The sequence below is a fragment of the Linepithema humile genome, chromosome 6 (genome assembly GCF_040581485.1).
Source record: "Linepithema humile isolate Giens D197 chromosome 6, Lhum_UNIL_v1.0, whole genome shotgun sequence".
NCBI lineage: Eukaryota > Metazoa > Arthropoda > Insecta > Hymenoptera > Formicidae > Linepithema > Linepithema humile.
In genome coordinates this window covers 25,846,709-25,863,500 of record NC_090133.1, presented here as the reverse complement: position 1 = coordinate 25,863,500, position 16,792 = coordinate 25,846,709, and the positions used below count along the sequence as shown (strand labels likewise).

Sequence of the window (16,792 nt, the reverse complement as noted above, 5' to 3'; positions counted from 1 at the left end):
ATATATATGATTATGAAAGAAAATTGCAACAAAATTTAATACATATTTTAATTTACGGAAAATCCCAAGTTTGGAATTTGCAAATCTTTTTTTATTCCTGCTCCACTTATCTTTATGAAATAATTGGGTTTTGCGTACGACAGGAATGTTAATTCAAATGCTAAGAATATGTCCGGTAAAATCGTAAAAATTCATTTATTTTTCTGAAGAAACTTGTAATGATTGTATTGCTATTCTTGCGCAATATGATTACACAAGTGTGAGACAATATCAGTACAAGTTTCCGTACGAACAGAAATTTGTGATAACGCAACTCTCAATGAAGGAAGCATGATCGATTTATAGAAAAATCGTCAGCAATTTTATTAAATACAAATAAAAATGGGATGTTGAACCAATCGTAGATAAAGAGAGACTCACAGTTTTTTATCCATTTACAGACCAGCACAATCACGTGTATTAATAAGAAACTTCATATGCAATGACGTTCAAAGCTTAAGCCTTAGCACGTTCATATATGTACATTGGTTATTAACGCTCTTATTTATCTTTATAAAAGTAAGACTATTTACCAAATAAAACTCGTTAGTATAAAACCGCCGTAACGACATGACACATCATGGATCTACGATACTGACATACTCACGATCGCGCCGAACACTTCAGTTCACACGAAAGAAATTTTCTATTGTAATTGGAGATACTATAAGATCCATTAAATTACACAATTACGCTACGGAGAATTATGAAACAAACGCAGCTGTGCTTCACTTAATCATATAACGATAAAACGTCTTCGCCAGCGCCAGTGTCATCTTACATTCGGGTAAATTGGCACCGATCAGTGGAGAAATTTTTTTATTCACAATCAAGCTCGGAGTCTCGGTAATAACGAAAACACGAATATATCAAAGATTTCTCTGTCCCTATCGCTGGTTAGCTATTTATACAAATGACATGTCATGACAATTTTTAATAATCGATGCGAAGCACTCGAAGAGACTTATTGCACATTTGATACGATTATAATGTAATATTCGCCTGAGATAAAACATAAGACACAACATAGTGTGTGACGTCGGATAATAAGATGTAAACTTTTTACAGAATCAAAATTCAATATGTAGCTTAGAAAGTTATTCCGCTGACGTGAGATGATGCGTTCTAGAATTATTTCGCATTTTAAAGGAAGTGGAATGAATTCTTTTCTCACGCTTTTAAAATACTTTGTATGTTCGCGTTATCAGTTGTCATTACTTCATTGTCTCATAGTTATCACGTAAAAGCCTTTCAAACTCTAGAATCTCTGTCAAAGTAACGTGTCTTTAAAAAGTACTTTCGAATGCCAGTACAAAGAGTACTTTTCAACTCTAAATGCCAAAGTAATGTATCGTTTAAAAAATGTTTTTGGCGAAATACGATCTGATCATATTTGCGTCTTTTTTCACAAGAAGCTAACATATGTTTGCGAGATCTTACATTTTATACAAGAATTACAATCGAAGCTCATCGTTCGGCAATTTTCCACACATATATATATATATATATATATATGCCCTTACATCTTTGGCCGGACAAAAAAGATGAGCTTTCTTTGTTGAACACAGAAGACAAAGATTCAAAAAATATAGCAATCCAATGAACAATCGACGCAAGCTATATTTCAAGCATACGCTCTAAATTTTCATGTGACAGGGCAAAAAATAGAAATTCAATTTTATTTATATTATTTTTTAGGCATAATTTACATAAACATGTTGAACATAATGTAGGTTTTACTTGACAATGGTGGAAAATTTATTAATAATACATTCCTCATCAGAATATGGATATGTCAACATTCAAATGTCGGCTTAGCCGTTATTATAGAATTATAAAAAAAAAGGAAAAGAAAGAAAAACGCGTCAAGTCTCTAAAAGGAGCATATTCGTTTACAGCGTGGCAATTATTTCAGTATAACATTCTCAGATTTTCCAAACTTTTGCCTAAAACTATCTTAAATTATTGTTTAATAAAATTCAAATATACTATCCGTAGTTATCATTTTTCTGATTCGTTTCGAATGGAGACAGATATGATATTTATTCAAAAAAAAGCAGATTTAATTACGCTGGTCCGTGATTTCACAATTATTTATCGCTGAATCTCGCATAAAAGTCGGATTTCGAAATTAGAATATGCTATCTTGAGCTTCTTAGGCTATGATAAAAACACTTTTTTTTTTTTTTTTTGTATAGATACGTCTAATTGTAAAAATAGCTTTGCTGATACAAGTAACGCCTCGTGTAAATTTCGTAAAAGATTTCTCGTCGTGTAATTTCTACGACAAACACTTCAAAATCGTTATCATTGGATTACTATATTCTTCGCTCGATGTTGCATCCACGAATGCAACGTCGCGCTAACAAATGATGAAAGAAATTTCTGTTTAATCCGATAGCTCGGTAATATGACCGAGAGTGTTACTCAGAAGTACTTTTCCTTCTTCTGTGGTGCGCATTGATTTTTCCGACTATATTTTATATATATATATATATATATAAAACCGATTCAGTGACCACTTCTTATAGAACGACTAACGTACAATTTATCTAGATCTTTAGCGTGTACTAGATATGTAACATTCTCGGTAATATCGCCTACGGAGTGTTTTTTTTTTTTTTTTTTTTCCTTTTCTTTTTTTGGGTTCTACTGAACTCGGAGTACTAGATATACGGCCGTCTGAAATACTGGACGTCCTCTGCACTCTATGCCTCCCTTCGCTTGTCACGATCGTTGCTTTTGCACGACTTTCTTATCTCCTCTGTTTGTCTTGAGCTTTTGATATGCCTTAATTGTATGCGTTACGCTCAGTCTGTCCTTTGCGTGACAGGTGGAAATTCGGTATCGTCGTCCAGACGGAACGGGCCGCCGCCCTTCGGTGGGCTTTCCGTCGCCGCTATCATCTCTTGATACTTCTCTGACTCTACAAATCCATTTCAGATTATCAAGTTTCCATCTCCATCATATAATCTGGAGCGGATATAACGATAAAGATGTATACAGACGATTAGCATTCAATGATACATGATATATTTTATGCATTCAGATGCATATTCCCGATTTACAGTTTTTTCTTAATATAAATTCTCAGCTTTCTCAGCATTCATAATTTTCGGAATTGAAACACAAGCTCTTTACGAATTCGAACATTTCACTGGGATCAATTCTCATCTGAGTGCAAGTAGAAAATATTTCATTGACCATTGTCTACGTCACATTGCCGTGAGATACATTCACAAATGAATTCGTTAATGTGATGAAATAAGGATCTTTTCTATAAACAGAAACAAAAAAAAAAAAATATGAATCGCAGGCACTGATTTTCTATTTCATACTATTGTCTTATAATATATATAAGATATAGAATAATTAAAAAATGAAAGTAAAAACTAATAAATTATGCAAAAATTGTTCTAAGAACATTCGCATGTGTAGATGACATATTATTTGATTTTTATAAGAGGCCATTCGTGCGTATATTCGCGACGATGTGAGTTTTCTTAAATGTCCAACAGTAAATACAGGGATATAAAAGTAACGTGGCAAACTATAAAGCAATATTTACAAGATTAGGTAGATTTAAACTGCAACAATACTGTTGTTTTCTACTTTGCTGTTCTCAGGCTGTTTAATATCCTTCTCTTTTAAATTCTTTTTCAACAAAAGTGCAAATTATTGCGGCATTTTTCCTTTAATCTGTATTTGACTTCGTGAGAAGAAGAAAAGAAGAAAAGAAGAAAAGAAGAAAAGAAAAAAAACAAAACAAAAACATCTCTCTTATCCTCTTCTTGTGATTCTATATCCCTTATTTAATACTGAACTTAGAGTATAAGAACAATACCGTTAAGAAGTACGTCATATATGTACTTTTGTGTAAAAAAAAAAAAACGTGAGTAAAATTGTTCTCAAAAATATGCGTCACTATTACCTGTTGCCGTGATACCATATAATAATGATTAATATTATATCGACTGGTTATATTAACAGCCTTACGTTCGTACGTTAATAATCAATTGTTAACATTATTATGCTAATAAGATATCTGTGGTCTCTTCTAATAATAGACTACTCTATAAAAGTTCGCAAAATCTTTTAGTAACAACAACCGGATGCAATGATGCTGTTATAACTGCTGACTAGTAAAATAATTTGCATACGTGCATAGTGATTTGCCCGGAGAGTATAGACTTAGTGCCTACATGCATCCTGTGTGCACCATATGCTCCATATATACGTATTGTTTATAAGAAATTATTCAGTCCGCAATTAATAAGCGTAATGTAGATTGTAATAATATAAAGTTTTTTTTTTTTTTTTACATATTAACGCAAATGTAGGCCGTGTGAAAAGGCGCATTGTTACTCAGCGTTGCTCTCATTCTTCCTTTGGCTGCGTGTATGTATATAATAATTGCTGCGAATTGCTGGTAGTGAGACACACAAAGAGAGAGAGAGAGAGAGAAAGAAGCTCTAAAGGAGAACTAGGTATCTTGTGTACGGAGAATGAGAGCGAAAAAAAAAATCAAGGGACAGAATAGAGGACATACCAGTACCTGACATGGAGTCTGGCGAGCGGCCACGCAACACACCCGCGTAGCTATTTATGCAGGCTTCGGTGGATATTAAAAAGAAAAAAATTACATCAAGTAAGGTCGACTATCGGGGCCCCCTCCCCCCCTCCCTTCCCCGAGCCCCTCAGGAAAAATTGTCTAGCCATTTTATTTGTAAAGGGGGCTAAAAGCGAGAAAAAGAAGACATAAAGCAAATTATAAAAATAAAGGCGTCCGGAACGCGTGGCGGGTGCACACGCACATATACACACACGCGTACGGTACGTAGTTAACGATACAAGCGTTTCGCTAGAGCTGGACACTAGATCAATTGCGACGAATGCTACAATGGAATCTTTCTACATAATACATGAACCAGCTACTTTTCTATTACGTAATTAAATTATAAGAAAATTCATAAGAATAGCTTTTGGCATATTTTTCAATAATGTGACTTTTACACTACCTTAAAAAAATTCTTTTAAACAGTGTGGAGATAATTTCGTTGATTTATCTTGACAGATTATTTCTATTTTTCTATAAGAGAAGATTAACGTTGACGATTAAAACATCAATTTATCTCTTATAAAAAAGTAAGTTTTTTTCTTGTGTTTACTTAATTATTAATCGAATGTGTGTATTGTATAGATTTTCTTATACTTTTATAGGATAAAGTATATATTTAAATAATCGCGCGCTAGTACCAGCTGTGTGTGTATGTGTATGTGAAATGCCTGAACAAAGAAGGAGATATTTAATCTACTCTGTTAGTGCTCGAGTAATTGCGAAATTTATCACGGATATCACAAAACTGCAACTCTAAATAAAGTAAACAAAAGAAAACTCTAAAAGACACTCAAGCGTTCTATACTGTATAAGAAAGAAGTTTCGCGTTAGTATTTGTATCTTTTATCAAATTAAATGTCGGTAATGTATCTTTATCGTCAACTCGCTTCAACTAGTGTGTCAAGAAACATCTAGTATCTCTGATATATTTCGCATCATACCTGCATTTGTACTATTTGCGGTAGCCGTCGCTCCGGAACCAGAACCGCCATCCGACTCATCTCGCTCTTTATCATCTAATCTGTGAAAAATGAACGAGACACTGTAAGACAATTTCATAAGGCATAAAATAATCATTGCATAACTACAATCGCTCGCAATTGCGAAAATCATGAGTCACGAAAAATCATAATAAACATTACGAACCTATGCTGTTTTATAAGAGTGCAACTATTACTGTCCGTTAAATCCATGGAGTAGACATACAAATAACCATCGGCACTAGCTACTAATAGTTTTGGTACTTTATGTGTTCTGAAAGAGACATGCGAATATATAATTATAAGTATATATCGGATATGCAGATTTAAAGTAGCGCATTTCCAAATACTTACACAGTGATGGCACAGACATTTTTTAATCCTTGAAACGGTAGATGAACGCAGGCGATAGCACGTCCTTGGGTAAAAACATCAGTCACTTGCGACGGCAAGTATGTAGCCGACGCTGTCACAGCCTTCGTCAAGTATCCCATCCAGCCTTGGGCTTCGTCTGCAGTTTGCTTGTTTGGCCTATGATAACGAAAGTAGCATGAGGCAATTTACATAATGAAATAATATTGCATAATGTAGCAATATTCGTTGCGAAAGCAGCAGGCACGCGTTCAGCGACACATACGTTTCCTTTGGTTCCTCCAATTTGAATATATGCACAGTTTCTGTATTACTAGAGCAACAGAGCCACATAGAATCCATACTAAATGAAAGACTGCTTATCGTGACGCATCTCTTAACTCCGCGCCGAAATTCGAATAACTTTGTACCCTCGTGGACCTGTCAAAACATAAACGTTAATAGTTATTACATAAATGCAGCTACATACACTATCGCATTCTACGATTTATCTTACATCAAAGACTCTAATCACAGTGCCTTTTTCGGAAGCTGTTGCCACTTTGGTGCCAGTCGAGCTGAAAGCGATTGCTGCCAATGGACTATCGTGTGCAGGTATCATTGTTTTGGCTTGCTTTATGAACAAAAATATGCAATTGTTAAATACCGATTTTTAATACGATGAAATTTTCATTCATTCACTCTCTCAGACTTGGTTGAGATACGTACAAGATGGATCGCATCAAATATTTGGACTTCTCCAATAGTGTTCGACCCTGGATAAGCTAAATAACAATTGTCACTATTTGGTGATAGTGTACAAAGGCCTGTTAGATTAGGTGGAGTGTCGCGAATTGTATGCAACACTCTCATATCTCGTATATTATGAATGTATAACGATTCTTCCAGACATACGACCAATCTCTGAAATAAGCAAGAATCTCCTTGATTAAAAATTATTAAACATATTTTAATATTAAATCTTATTTTTTACATAGCAAAGTCATTATATCTTATCAGATCACATTTTGAAAGGTACAAAATGTTTCTTAATATGCGAGCAATACTAGCAAAATTCAAGAACAAAGAGCCATATACATAAATATATGTCTGTTCTCATATATTATTTTTAAATTACAACTTTACAAATATTGTTTTACATTTGCACGTAAGTGTGCAATTTGCAATATTAATTTCTTTATACAAATCAAAATTTACAACTTACAGCTCTGTTGAGTTTCACAGCCAAAATCGTATTGGAGTAACTGTAGTTGCATATTTCTGTTCCTTTCCTAAAGTGGCATACCGTGAGCGTACGAGGAGATTTAAGACTAACAATCGCCACCAAACTGCTGCTAAACAATCGCTCAACAATACATATATCCTCAAAGTCTGTATCATCTCGAAAAAGAAAAGGAGTGCACTAATTAATAACATGAGAAGTTTCTCTTCGAGAAGCATTAAAGACATTCATAGTATTTTTAATGATAAGTGAGATACTTTATTACTAATTGTTTGTATGTGAGTGTTACTGTAGGAGTAGTTATCTTGATGCTCTTAGTAGAGAGAATAGAGATAAATAATGATTACCATTTTCATATATTTTCTCAAGATGGCCAGTGGAACTGATTGAATAAAGTTTATATCCTGACTTTGATCCCACTGCCAGGGACCTGAAAAATCATCATGTATGTTACTAAAAATCAAAACTATTTTTCTCTCTTTTTTTTTTTTTTTAATAAAAACTTATGACACGATCGTATATAAAATACAAAGCCCAGCTTTTTCGATATCCGCGTTCTTTGTTTCCCTGCCTTCTGTTATTATTGCAATCGTCCCCTCCCTGCGCGAATATCGTGTATAAAATAAAAATAACGGAGCTGTTGCGGACGATATGCAATCGTGCGAGGAACAGGAGCGAGGTAAGTCCTTGGATACAAAGCAACGTGAGTAGAAAGGCCAGGCGACTGGTTCGCAATCGCGCGCTGCGTGCATGCGTACGTGCGGGAAACGCGTAATATTTTTTTTTCCTCTCTCTCTTTCGACCGACGCAGGTTACGGCATGGATCGAACGTTACGCGGCGGAGGAGGTCGGCACTCCGTTAACACGCAATTAATCGGTGAAAGGGGGAGCGGGCGGATGACGCAGGCACAACGCAACGAAAACATCGCGCGAGGGAAACATGACGCGACGCGCGACTTGGCGCGATGTGTACGCCATGCGCGTTTCACACCGAGGGATGCGAAGGAGAGAGAAAGATCGCTTCCCACGAGACAAACATTCCGTCAACGACGGGGAAAAAGCGATTTGCGAGGCGGGCGAGGCTCGCGTGGAGGTTAGGAGAAACAAAGAAGTGTGGAACGCGAGATGACGGGCGCGGGGCGCGGGAGAATGAAGTTTTGGAACGGCGAAACGCGGCGATAAACTTACGTGCAGTCCTGATTGAAGTTAACGAAGTAGGGACCATTGTTCTGCGCCTCGGACGTCGTGTCGGACGTCTGATTGGTTGCGAGGTTCATTAGTCCTGATATGCCGTATTTTAGCCCTTGCGTTAATACATCCAGGTTGATCTGGCGTGAGATCTCGCATAAAAAAAACTCTCGACGAGTGGCGCGCGTACGAACGCTCTCTCACTCTGACGGTCCGCTCTCGCGGCGCAGCACGGTCCTCACACTCTTTCTCCGTCTGTCTATCTCACCCCGTCTCCGTCTCCACCCGCTCGCACCCACTCTTCACGCGCGCTAATACGAAGACCAACGTTCGGCTGGTGATGGCTGGCTGTATCCTACGTCGACCGACTCCTACAAGTGACTGCACTTTGCTATCGTTCCATATTGAACAGCTGACAGTCGCAGCTGCTGCCCGGAACGGCGGAATGCGAAACATCAGTCCGGTTTCCGCGCGTTCCGTTGCTATGGCGACGTGCTGCTCCCCATGAGATTTGCATCCTTTCCTTCCTCTTTTTCTTTCCAAACGAGTGCGTGAGACAAATTATCTTTGTCTATCCCTTGTATTAGCTTAATCTATACAAATGACTCATATTTATTATACACTTTATGCTTTATAGCGTTTCTTTCTGCAAATTGCAAGAAAGTCGTGCCTAAATAAAATGCAGAAGAAAATGTTACGATCTATGCAGTCTGTTTTAACATTTCATGAAAATGATAACACTAAGGAAAAATAACATTAATAAGAACAATAATAAATAGTATATTTAAGCATACCTTTATGTTCAAACGAATAGCTCGTTCTCTTCTCAAATTTGTCTTTTCTATCTACACTTATCCACTTAATTTTTCTACCTTTTTTCTTCATTATCCAGCAGCTTACTTGTTTCATTTTGAATGCAATAGGTGCAGTAATAATGCAGCTAAAAAACATTAATGACACTAGCGATAGCTAGTGACTAATTTTGCCGTCCCTATGAATGCAGAAAGAGAGTTGCTTTTGTCGTTGATCAAAGAGTGGCGCAGTATGCAATAATCAGCTGTTATGGTTGTTACAGTCCTCGCGGAATAAAAAGGGCCAGATTCTTACAAATCATCTTGATTCGATGAATCAAAGATGACAACCGACCCGATTCTTTAACACTTGATAGTTTATTCGAAAAATGCTACGCATCTTTCAGTGTAACCTCCGCCACCGTATTTTTCGAATTTTTCCACTTAGAAATAAATTGAAGTCTGAATTATTTATGTAAAAGGTTTTTAAACATAAGGTGAGAAAGTGTAATTAATGTTTATGGTATCTATCAATTGTTCAATAAAATTAGACCTTGAAATTGTGCATCTGTAAAACAAATTACACAAGTTTATATGTAAATAACGGAGAAAGATGTGTGTATTTTAGAAAGATAGTGAAACTTACGTTAGAATTTTAATTATGTGATCATATTGTGACAATGTTAAAATGTTCTAGGTAAATTTAATGATCCCATGGGTGCGTGATCAAATAGCAGAGGCCTGGCATAACAGAAAAAGTTCAAGGACAGCCGACAGGCGGTCCTTGGCCCTTTCTTCTGTCAGCACAGGCAATCCTGCAAGCAACAACACCATGCTTATGCCCTTACCTACCTCACTTGAAAGCTTTTCTGTCAATGTTATCAGGTTTCTAACAATTTTATATGACTATTGTTAAAATTACAAGTAGTTGTTGAAAATAATTTACAAATTTTGTCCAAATTTTTTAGCCTAGAAGGTAATGTAATGGATGTTACGGTGAAGCCAGACTCCACAGTGGAAAATATAAAAAAAACAGCACTAATGCATTTCTACGGTCAAGACACAACTAAATCCATCTCACGATATCGCTTAGTTCATTCATCCAAATTTAAACAGCTTGTAGATGAAAATTATGTAGACGATGAAGATGTTAATGAATATGGTAGTTATCTGCTTTGAGTTGTGTATATATTTCAGGATGTAATTATTTTTCTTATATTATGCTTCTTTTATTACATTGAATAATTTACTGTTTCAGATGAATTATTATTAGTAGAAATCCGATCAACCATTGTACAAGAGAACCTTACAGATGAAGCTCTTAAAGGTCCAAATTTAGAAGCAATAGCTAGAGCTACAAGTAACCTACCTAGTCGAAATACACCTAAAATTGTGCCATCTACAGAATGTCCTGCAGATGTAAATATTTCATACTCTTTAAAAAGATTTTTTACTTAAGTACTATGTTACTTAGTTTTAATGATTACTTACAGTTTCAGAATGAGATTCGTAAGATCTTAATAACACTTGTGCAAGCCTCTGCAAAGATTTTAATGCACAGTCCAGATGCTGGAAAATTATATGAGATTATCAAAGAGAAATTAGAAGCCAGGTGTAAGCCTACTAATGATCCAAAAGTCGTAAAAACTCTTATAGAAATGGGTTATTCTCACAAGAAGGTTCTCAAAGCACTGCGTCTTCGAAGGTGAATATCAATGCTTGTGGAAAATTGCTAATATTCAGACAATATATCGATAACTCAATCATGTGTTGCGGAAATATATCCCTGTTTTAGATCAAATATGACAGAAGCTTTAGAATGGCTTATAGAGCATCAGGATGATTCCGATGAAGAAGAGGATGATGAAGCAGATATTTTATCTATGGATACAACAGTAGATGCAAATGTCGCAGGTCCTAGTTCTTCAATAAATACTAAGAAAAAATCATTAAAAGATGCATGCGTTGAACTTTTTGAAACAGGTAATTCTTACAACCAAAATATATATTGCATTATAAGTATACATTTGGTATTGGAAAATAATATTTAAAACTTAAAGCAGTAAAATTCAAACCTTTGTTACAAATAAAGATGCGTTATTTTTAGGAAATCAAAAGGAAAAAAATCTAGTCCAAATTGTAGAATTGTTGTTAGAAAGTTTTCGACAGTACAAGAAAATGGAATTTAAACCAAATAAGAGAGCAATGCGATCGCTTATAGAAATGGGTTTTGAGGAGAAGAATGTTATAGGAGCATTGAAAGTTACTGGAAATGATCAGGCTAATGCTGTAAGTTGCGATTGCTAGTGTGTATTGGAAATATGCTTTATATTTTTAAATTAATATCTTTTGATAGTGCGAATGGCTACTGGGCGAAAGGAGACGCAGTTTACAAGATTTGGATGAGGGCCTCGATCCTGAAGGCTTGATTTATAAAGCAATTATGAGTAATCCTCACATTCAGCTTAGTCTTACAAATCCTAAAATGTTACTTGGTAAGAGAGAAAGTTTGAAAATTTTAAGTAAAATTGTACAATTATTTTTTTCTTAACTTTTTATTTTTTTCAGCATATTTGTCTATGATAGAGACACCTGCGTCGACAAACGTGTGGATTAACGATCCTGAAGTTTCACCTGTACTTAGTCAAATATCTAAAACATATCATGCTGAAAAACATGCCATCCACATGAATCGTTATACCTAGCGCTACTATGAAACCTATTCGAATTTCTGTGGAACATCGATATTTTTGTATAAATTTACAAATAACTTTCGCAGAGATTTGGAATATCAATCACCAATTCGTGATTATCTGTAACTAATTGCTTGCTCGCATATAATTATAATTATATATAACAAAATTATGCATAATTATAATTATTGCTGAAGAATATTACACATATGAAAGTTTTCGTAAGATATACAATATGCTGTAATATGCTATCGATTGCACACATAATGATCCTTATGTAAAGTGCTGCAAAATTGCTTTCGACGTTGTCAACAAGATACCCGTTGACAGTTAATAGGCAGAATGTGCTTTAATATAACAAAGTAGCTGCTATTTTTTCGTGTGTAATATAAATTCTTATAGTGAAATCAAATCTATATTAAATATATATGCATATTCCTCATCTCTAATTCAAAATGCTAGACACATACTACTAAGCGTATAACATGCTGAAATATATAAAGTTGCAAAAATTATTGCAGCTTTAAATTACTGCTGTGATTGCCTTTATTAAAATAAATATATTGACTAAATTGAAATTTCTTTCACATTTATATGTACATAGAATTAAGAATTTTTGTAAAGATAAATTGTATTTATTGTAATTTTATTTTAATCAGTTTTAATTAATTTTTATTTTAATTTAAAATTTTGTATTGTATATATATTTTAATTTGTATCATATGTTTAATAAATCTTTTTATTATTGAGTAATGATATCTTACAAAGAAATAATATCAGATATTTAATCGAATAGCACGTAATTTTATCAATTCGGCAGAAATTGACTTCATCTGATTTCAATTTGAGATAGCGCGCTACGTTCTACATCGAAATGGCTGACGCAATATATATGGCTGTTATCAAAACCGTATCTAGATATTTTTCCTGTAAACAGCTGTAGGAAATAACACAATTCTTTGTGACTGTATCTTAACAATAATTTTTCTTTTCTTTAATGTTAAATTATATCTCTATCTAGTTAAGCAGTGTGATATTCGTGTTTTTGGTTACAAGAATATATATATGACAGTTGGTTCTGCTGTTGTTGTTTTTGATAGAAATTCTCATTAATAATGGTTTACTATTTTACAAGCGAAGGTAATTTCCACATTGTAATAATTATCTTTATTTTCAAGAGATTGAGAATTATGTCTTAAATTATTTGTTCAAATTATTCATTATAATGTGTTTTCATTAAGAAAGGTTAGATTAACAATTACTAATCTTGCAGTGGTGCAACCACCCATCACGTTGTTTATGGGGTTTGACAAACATGAAAGTGAGTAAAAAAAATACTGTGAATAAAAGATTTTTCATAACACAATGCATGATTAATTGGATTTTGTTTATAGATGAGGAGCTTATCAAGTGGGGTTGGCCAGAAGATGTATGGTTTCATGTTGATAAGTTTTCGTCTGCCCATGTGTATCTCCGGCTTAGACATGTGAGTTTAATTATCAGTTATAGATTCCCAATTAATATGAAATATTAATGTAAAACATGTTAATCTTTTTTTCCAAATATGTAGGGTCAAACGATAGATGACATTCCTAGTGCTGTATTGGAAGATGCTGCACAATTGGTAAAAGCAAACAGCATCGATGGAAATAAAATGAATGATATTGATGTGGTATATACAATGTGGTCCAATCTAAAAAAGACACAAGGTATGGAAGTTGGTCAGGTTGGCTTTCACAAAGATAAAGATGTTCGTAAGATTCATGTTGCTAAGCGGTTAAATACTATTGTGAATCGTCTTACTAAGACAAAACGTTCAGAGGAAGTAAACTTCAGAGCTGAAAGAGAACAGAGAGATAAGAATGAACGGGAAGATAAGAAGAAACTGTTGAGAGAACAGAAGGAAAAGGAAAAAATTGAGGAAAAACGACGTCTTGAGGAAGCAGAAATGAGGTAAATTTTTGGTGAAATAAAGCATTCTCTTAATCAAATCATAAACGATATATTTAAATTATATTTTTATATTAATTACCATTTTTAATACTATAATTTAATCTTGATATTAATTAAAAAAATAATTATTTTCAGGAGTTACAATTCCTTGTTTAATTCATCCAACATGACCTTAAACACAGAAACCAGTGGATATGATTCGGATGATTTTATGTGATGAAATTAATAATTGCATTTGCTCATGTGCCTCATTTGTCACCTCCAGCAAAACAGGAGAAAATTCCAGAGTGAAATATGTAAAGTATCGTTTAAGAAAAACTATTTATCTGATTTATAATAGTTTTTTGCAAATATATATTTGCAAAATTACTAAGATATTTCTGTATGAATTAATGTACATGACTTGTTTCTATAATAGAAAGTTGAGACTTTTGATTCATAAATTTCAAGAGAAATATTATTTAATCCATAATTATCGCACAATACTGATAACAAACGATATGCAATTTATGTATCAAGAATCAATATAATCAGAAACAAGAAAATAAATTAAATTTTTACATGGTAGATTTATATATAAGTAGACAACTCTCTCAGAAAAATAAAATAGATGTATTCAGTACAAATCCTAGTTTTATAACAGAGTAACATTAACAGCTTCCAAAGCGTTAATTATCCATGCTGGATATTCCTTATTGGGATAAACTGTTAACATGTAGTTCTGTATGAATCTTGGGAATCTTTGCTCCTTTATGCTCTCTCTGATGTCTCGCATGAGTTTCATTTGAAATGCAACGTTGTGAACGGTTAACAGATGACATGATACCGTTTCTATCGTAACAATTTGATTTAGATAAGCGCGCGTGTAGCCCTTACAGGTACTACACTCGCATGCTTCGTCTATGGGTCTCAAATCTGTTTTGTATAGCGCTTGCTTCAAATTAAGCTGTCCTGTTTTTATCAATGCACAACCGAATCTCTGAAAATTTTATTTTGATATTTTCATTCTGCATCGCATAGTTTTCAATACTTAATACAAAATTACTTACAGCCGTTCTCGTTGGAAATACACAATCATACATATCGATTCCTAATGCGCTACATATAATTAGATCCACTGCAAATCCAACACCCATTAGATATCGTGGTTTATTCTTTGGAAGAATATTTGTTGACAGATGGACCATTTTCCAAAAATCGTCTTTACTCTCGCCACCACTAAGTATTATTATTATAAGAATCACATATATTTTATATAAGATATTTATTTGTTAGAGCTTTATTCTACTTTAATTTGTTATTTATATTAATAAATAGTTAAGTCTACCTCAAGCCTCCTATAGCATATCCATTCACTTCTCGCTTAATCAATTGGTGTGCACTCTCGGATCTTAGTTCAGCATTGAGACCACCTTGTACGATTGGAAATATGCTTTGCTCACTTGGTTTTTGATGTGCTGATAAACAACGATCTAACCAACGTGTTGTTCTAAAATAATTTATTACGTGCGTAACATTCTATAAAATTAAGTTACGTATAATCTAAAACATATATTTCATATATTTATTTAAAAAATAAATTTTATACCTATGCATAGCTTCCTCTACTCTTGGTCCGGTTAAAGTACTTTTCACAACATCGTCAAGTTGCATAATTATATCAGCGCCAATTGCATTTTGAATTTCAATAGAATGTTCAGGTGTCAACATGCACTCAGATTCTGTGAAACATAATAAGATAAAAGAGAATGAGTTTTTAAAATTATATGTAAGCAATATTTGAATCTATTTGGAAATAAATATCTGACTGTTCCTGTACCATTGTACGGTGATTTAAACTTAACACCTTCTTCTGTTATTTCAGCTAGATGTAATAAGGAAACCATTTGAAAACCTCCTGAATCTGTTAAAAGAGCTCTTTTCCAATTCATGAACTTGTGTAATCCTCCAGCTTTACGTAAAGTATCCACACCCTAACAGCATTAAATATATATTTAATAAGATAGAGTTATTTGTATAATTTTACAACATGAATTCAAAGCTTTTAATTATTTTCTTGTCTATGTAATTTGAAATTGTTTTAAAGATGTTAGTGCATGATTTCTATTCTTACAGGTCTATTTCCAAGGTGATAAGTATTGCCAAGAATAATTTGACAATCCAATTGTTCCAATTGCTGAGGCAATAATCCTTTTAATGTTCCCTGAAAATTGCAGATTTGGTTATTGTAATGATAAAATTACTTTATCTTTTAATTGCTGCAAATTAAATAAATAATAAATAGTGTGAAATAGTATTTTTATTTAAATATTTACTATCATTTAAAAAATAAGAGATTTTATTATCTATTTAATTATAATTAAGCTAAATTACTAAAATATTTTATTTAAAAAAATGGTCCTTTATGAGAGAATTTTTTTCCTAGTTTTAAATAACAGATTTTTAATACTGTATAACTCAGTTGTATGTTTTAAATAGATAAAAAAATGTTTGCAAACCTGAGTTCCCACCGGCATAAATACCGGCGTGTCCACATGATGATGAACAAGTATCATCCTGCCGGTTCGAGCTTTTGTAGTTTGGCATTCGGCGAATATTTCGAAAATTAATGGAGATTTTTTATTAGCCATTTTTACTAATGATCTACCAAGTTCCACTTTTGTTGTTGTTCAATACGTTTTGTATAAAAATGTAGTCATAAAGGAAAGACAACTATTTCATTCCGAACTGTTGAAAATAAATAAAAGGGTTATGTTCCAACTTGTCCACGTGCTTTCGTTTTATCAATTTTTATAATTCAATTAATATTAGTAAGCTTTAAAAAAATAAAACAAAACGATGAAAATGTTTACAGAATTTTATAAGCACTTTGATATCTGATTAAAATTGACTGAAATATAATTAAGAATCGTATAATCTAATCAAAATAGAAAATT

At 33.6% G+C, this 16,792-nt stretch overlaps 4 protein-coding genes and 1 long non-coding RNA gene across 6 annotated transcripts; 3 read left to right on the top strand and 2 right to left on the bottom strand.

Moving 5' to 3' along the window:
* Window positions 1-314: 314 nt before the first annotated feature.
* Atg18a (Autophagy-related 18a) lies at window positions 315-9,048 on the bottom strand. Of its 2 annotated transcripts, none has more exons than XM_012375297.2 (11): window positions 8,420-9,048; window positions 7,579-7,661; window positions 7,214-7,380; window positions 6,718-6,912; window positions 6,506-6,622; window positions 6,275-6,429; window positions 5,992-6,168; window positions 5,804-5,911; window positions 5,599-5,678; window positions 4,589-4,651; window positions 315-2,965 (listed from the first exon to the last, which is right to left on the bottom strand). In XM_012375297.2, exons 1-11 carry the CDS (start codon window positions 8,506-8,508, stop codon window positions 2,850-2,852), a joined length of 1,350 nt encoding a protein of 449 aa, XP_012230720.1. In that variant the 5' UTR covers window positions 8,509-9,048; the 3' UTR covers window positions 315-2,849. The 2 variants fall into 2 exon arrangements, with proteins under 2 accessions (XP_012230720.1, XP_012230718.1); XM_012375295.2 differs by having other exon boundaries at window positions 7,214-7,389; window positions 8,420-9,045.
* A 273-nt stretch (window positions 9,049-9,321) lies between these two features.
* On the top strand, window positions 9,322-12,481 carry Kpc2 (Kip1 ubiquitination-promoting complex subunit 2). Its single transcript, XM_012375294.2, has 9 exons — window positions 9,322-9,707; window positions 9,908-10,095; window positions 10,179-10,372; window positions 10,469-10,629; window positions 10,704-10,915; window positions 11,006-11,193; window positions 11,318-11,499; window positions 11,567-11,705; window positions 11,779-12,481. Exons 2-9 carry the CDS (start codon window positions 9,917-9,919, stop codon window positions 11,913-11,915), a joined length of 1,392 nt encoding a protein of 463 aa, XP_012230717.1. The 5' UTR covers window positions 9,322-9,707; window positions 9,908-9,916; the 3' UTR covers window positions 11,916-12,481.
* A 262-nt stretch (window positions 12,482-12,743) lies between these two features.
* LOC105677020 (coiled-coil domain-containing protein 25) lies at window positions 12,744-14,299 on the top strand. The gene is made up of 5 exons (XM_012375305.2): window positions 12,744-13,043; window positions 13,177-13,224; window positions 13,298-13,389; window positions 13,474-13,856; window positions 13,992-14,299. Exons 1-5 carry the CDS (start codon window positions 13,019-13,021, stop codon window positions 14,071-14,073), a joined length of 630 nt encoding a protein of 209 aa, XP_012230728.1. The 5' UTR covers window positions 12,744-13,018; the 3' UTR covers window positions 14,074-14,299.
* A 148-nt stretch (window positions 14,300-14,447) lies between these two features.
* Tgt (tRNA-guanine transglycosylase) lies at window positions 14,448-16,490 on the bottom strand. The gene is made up of 7 exons (XM_012375300.2): window positions 16,355-16,490; window positions 15,970-16,059; window positions 15,676-15,829; window positions 15,445-15,577; window positions 15,184-15,345; window positions 14,906-15,074; window positions 14,448-14,835 (listed from the first exon to the last, which is right to left on the bottom strand). Exons 1-7 carry the CDS (start codon window positions 16,484-16,486, stop codon window positions 14,491-14,493), a joined length of 1,185 nt encoding a protein of 394 aa, XP_012230723.2. The 5' UTR covers window positions 16,487-16,490; the 3' UTR covers window positions 14,448-14,490.
* On the top strand, window positions 15,721-16,147 carry LOC137000354 (uncharacterized). Its single transcript, XR_010890611.1, has 2 exons — window positions 15,721-15,813; window positions 15,972-16,147. It is a non-coding gene; the product is annotated as an uncharacterized lncRNA (long non-coding RNA).
* Window positions 16,491-16,792: the final 302 nt, after the last annotated feature.

Bases quoted from the DNA above. Each gene is read 5' to 3' on its own strand.
- Atg18a (XM_012375295.2), bottom strand. From the start codon at position 8,508: ATGAACCTCGCAACCAATCAGACGTCCGACACGACGTCCGAGGCGCAG. The intron at 7,390-7,578 runs GTAATCATTATT...TTCTTTTTCGAG, and splicing joins TGAGAAAATATATGAAAATG to ATGATACAGACTTTGAGGAT. The intron at 2,966-4,588 runs GTATGTCCTCTA...ATGGATTTGTAG, and splicing joins AGACTCCATGTCAGGTACTG to AGTCAGAGAAGTATCAAGAG.
- Kpc2 (XM_012375294.2), top strand. From the start codon at position 9,917: ATGATCCCATGGGTGCGTGATCAAATAGCAGAGGCCTGGCATAACAGA. The intron at 10,096-10,178 runs GTTTCTAACAAT...CAAATTTTTTAG, and splicing joins TTTTCTGTCAATGTTATCAG to CCTAGAAGGTAATGTAATGG. The intron at 11,500-11,566 runs GTAAGTTGCGAT...ATCTTTTGATAG, and splicing joins GAAATGATCAGGCTAATGCT to TGCGAATGGCTACTGGGCGA.
- LOC105677020 (XM_012375305.2), top strand. From the start codon at position 13,019: ATGGTTTACTATTTTACAAGCGAAG. The intron at 13,044-13,176 runs GTAATTTCCACA...CTAATCTTGCAG, and splicing joins TTACTATTTTACAAGCGAAG to TGGTGCAACCACCCATCACG. The intron at 13,390-13,473 runs GTGAGTTTAATT...CCAAATATGTAG, and splicing joins TGTATCTCCGGCTTAGACAT to GGTCAAACGATAGATGACAT.
- Tgt (XM_012375300.2), bottom strand. From the start codon at position 16,486: ATGGCTAATAAAAAATCTCCATTAATTTTCGAAATATTCGCCGAATGC. The intron at 15,830-15,969 runs GTAAGAATAGAA...TAATGCTGTTAG, and splicing joins ATCACCTTGGAAATAGACCT to GGTGTGGATACTTTACGTAA. The intron at 15,075-15,183 runs GTAGACTTAACT...AATAATACTTAG, and splicing joins TATGCTATAGGAGGCTTGAG to TGGTGGCGAGAGTAAAGACG.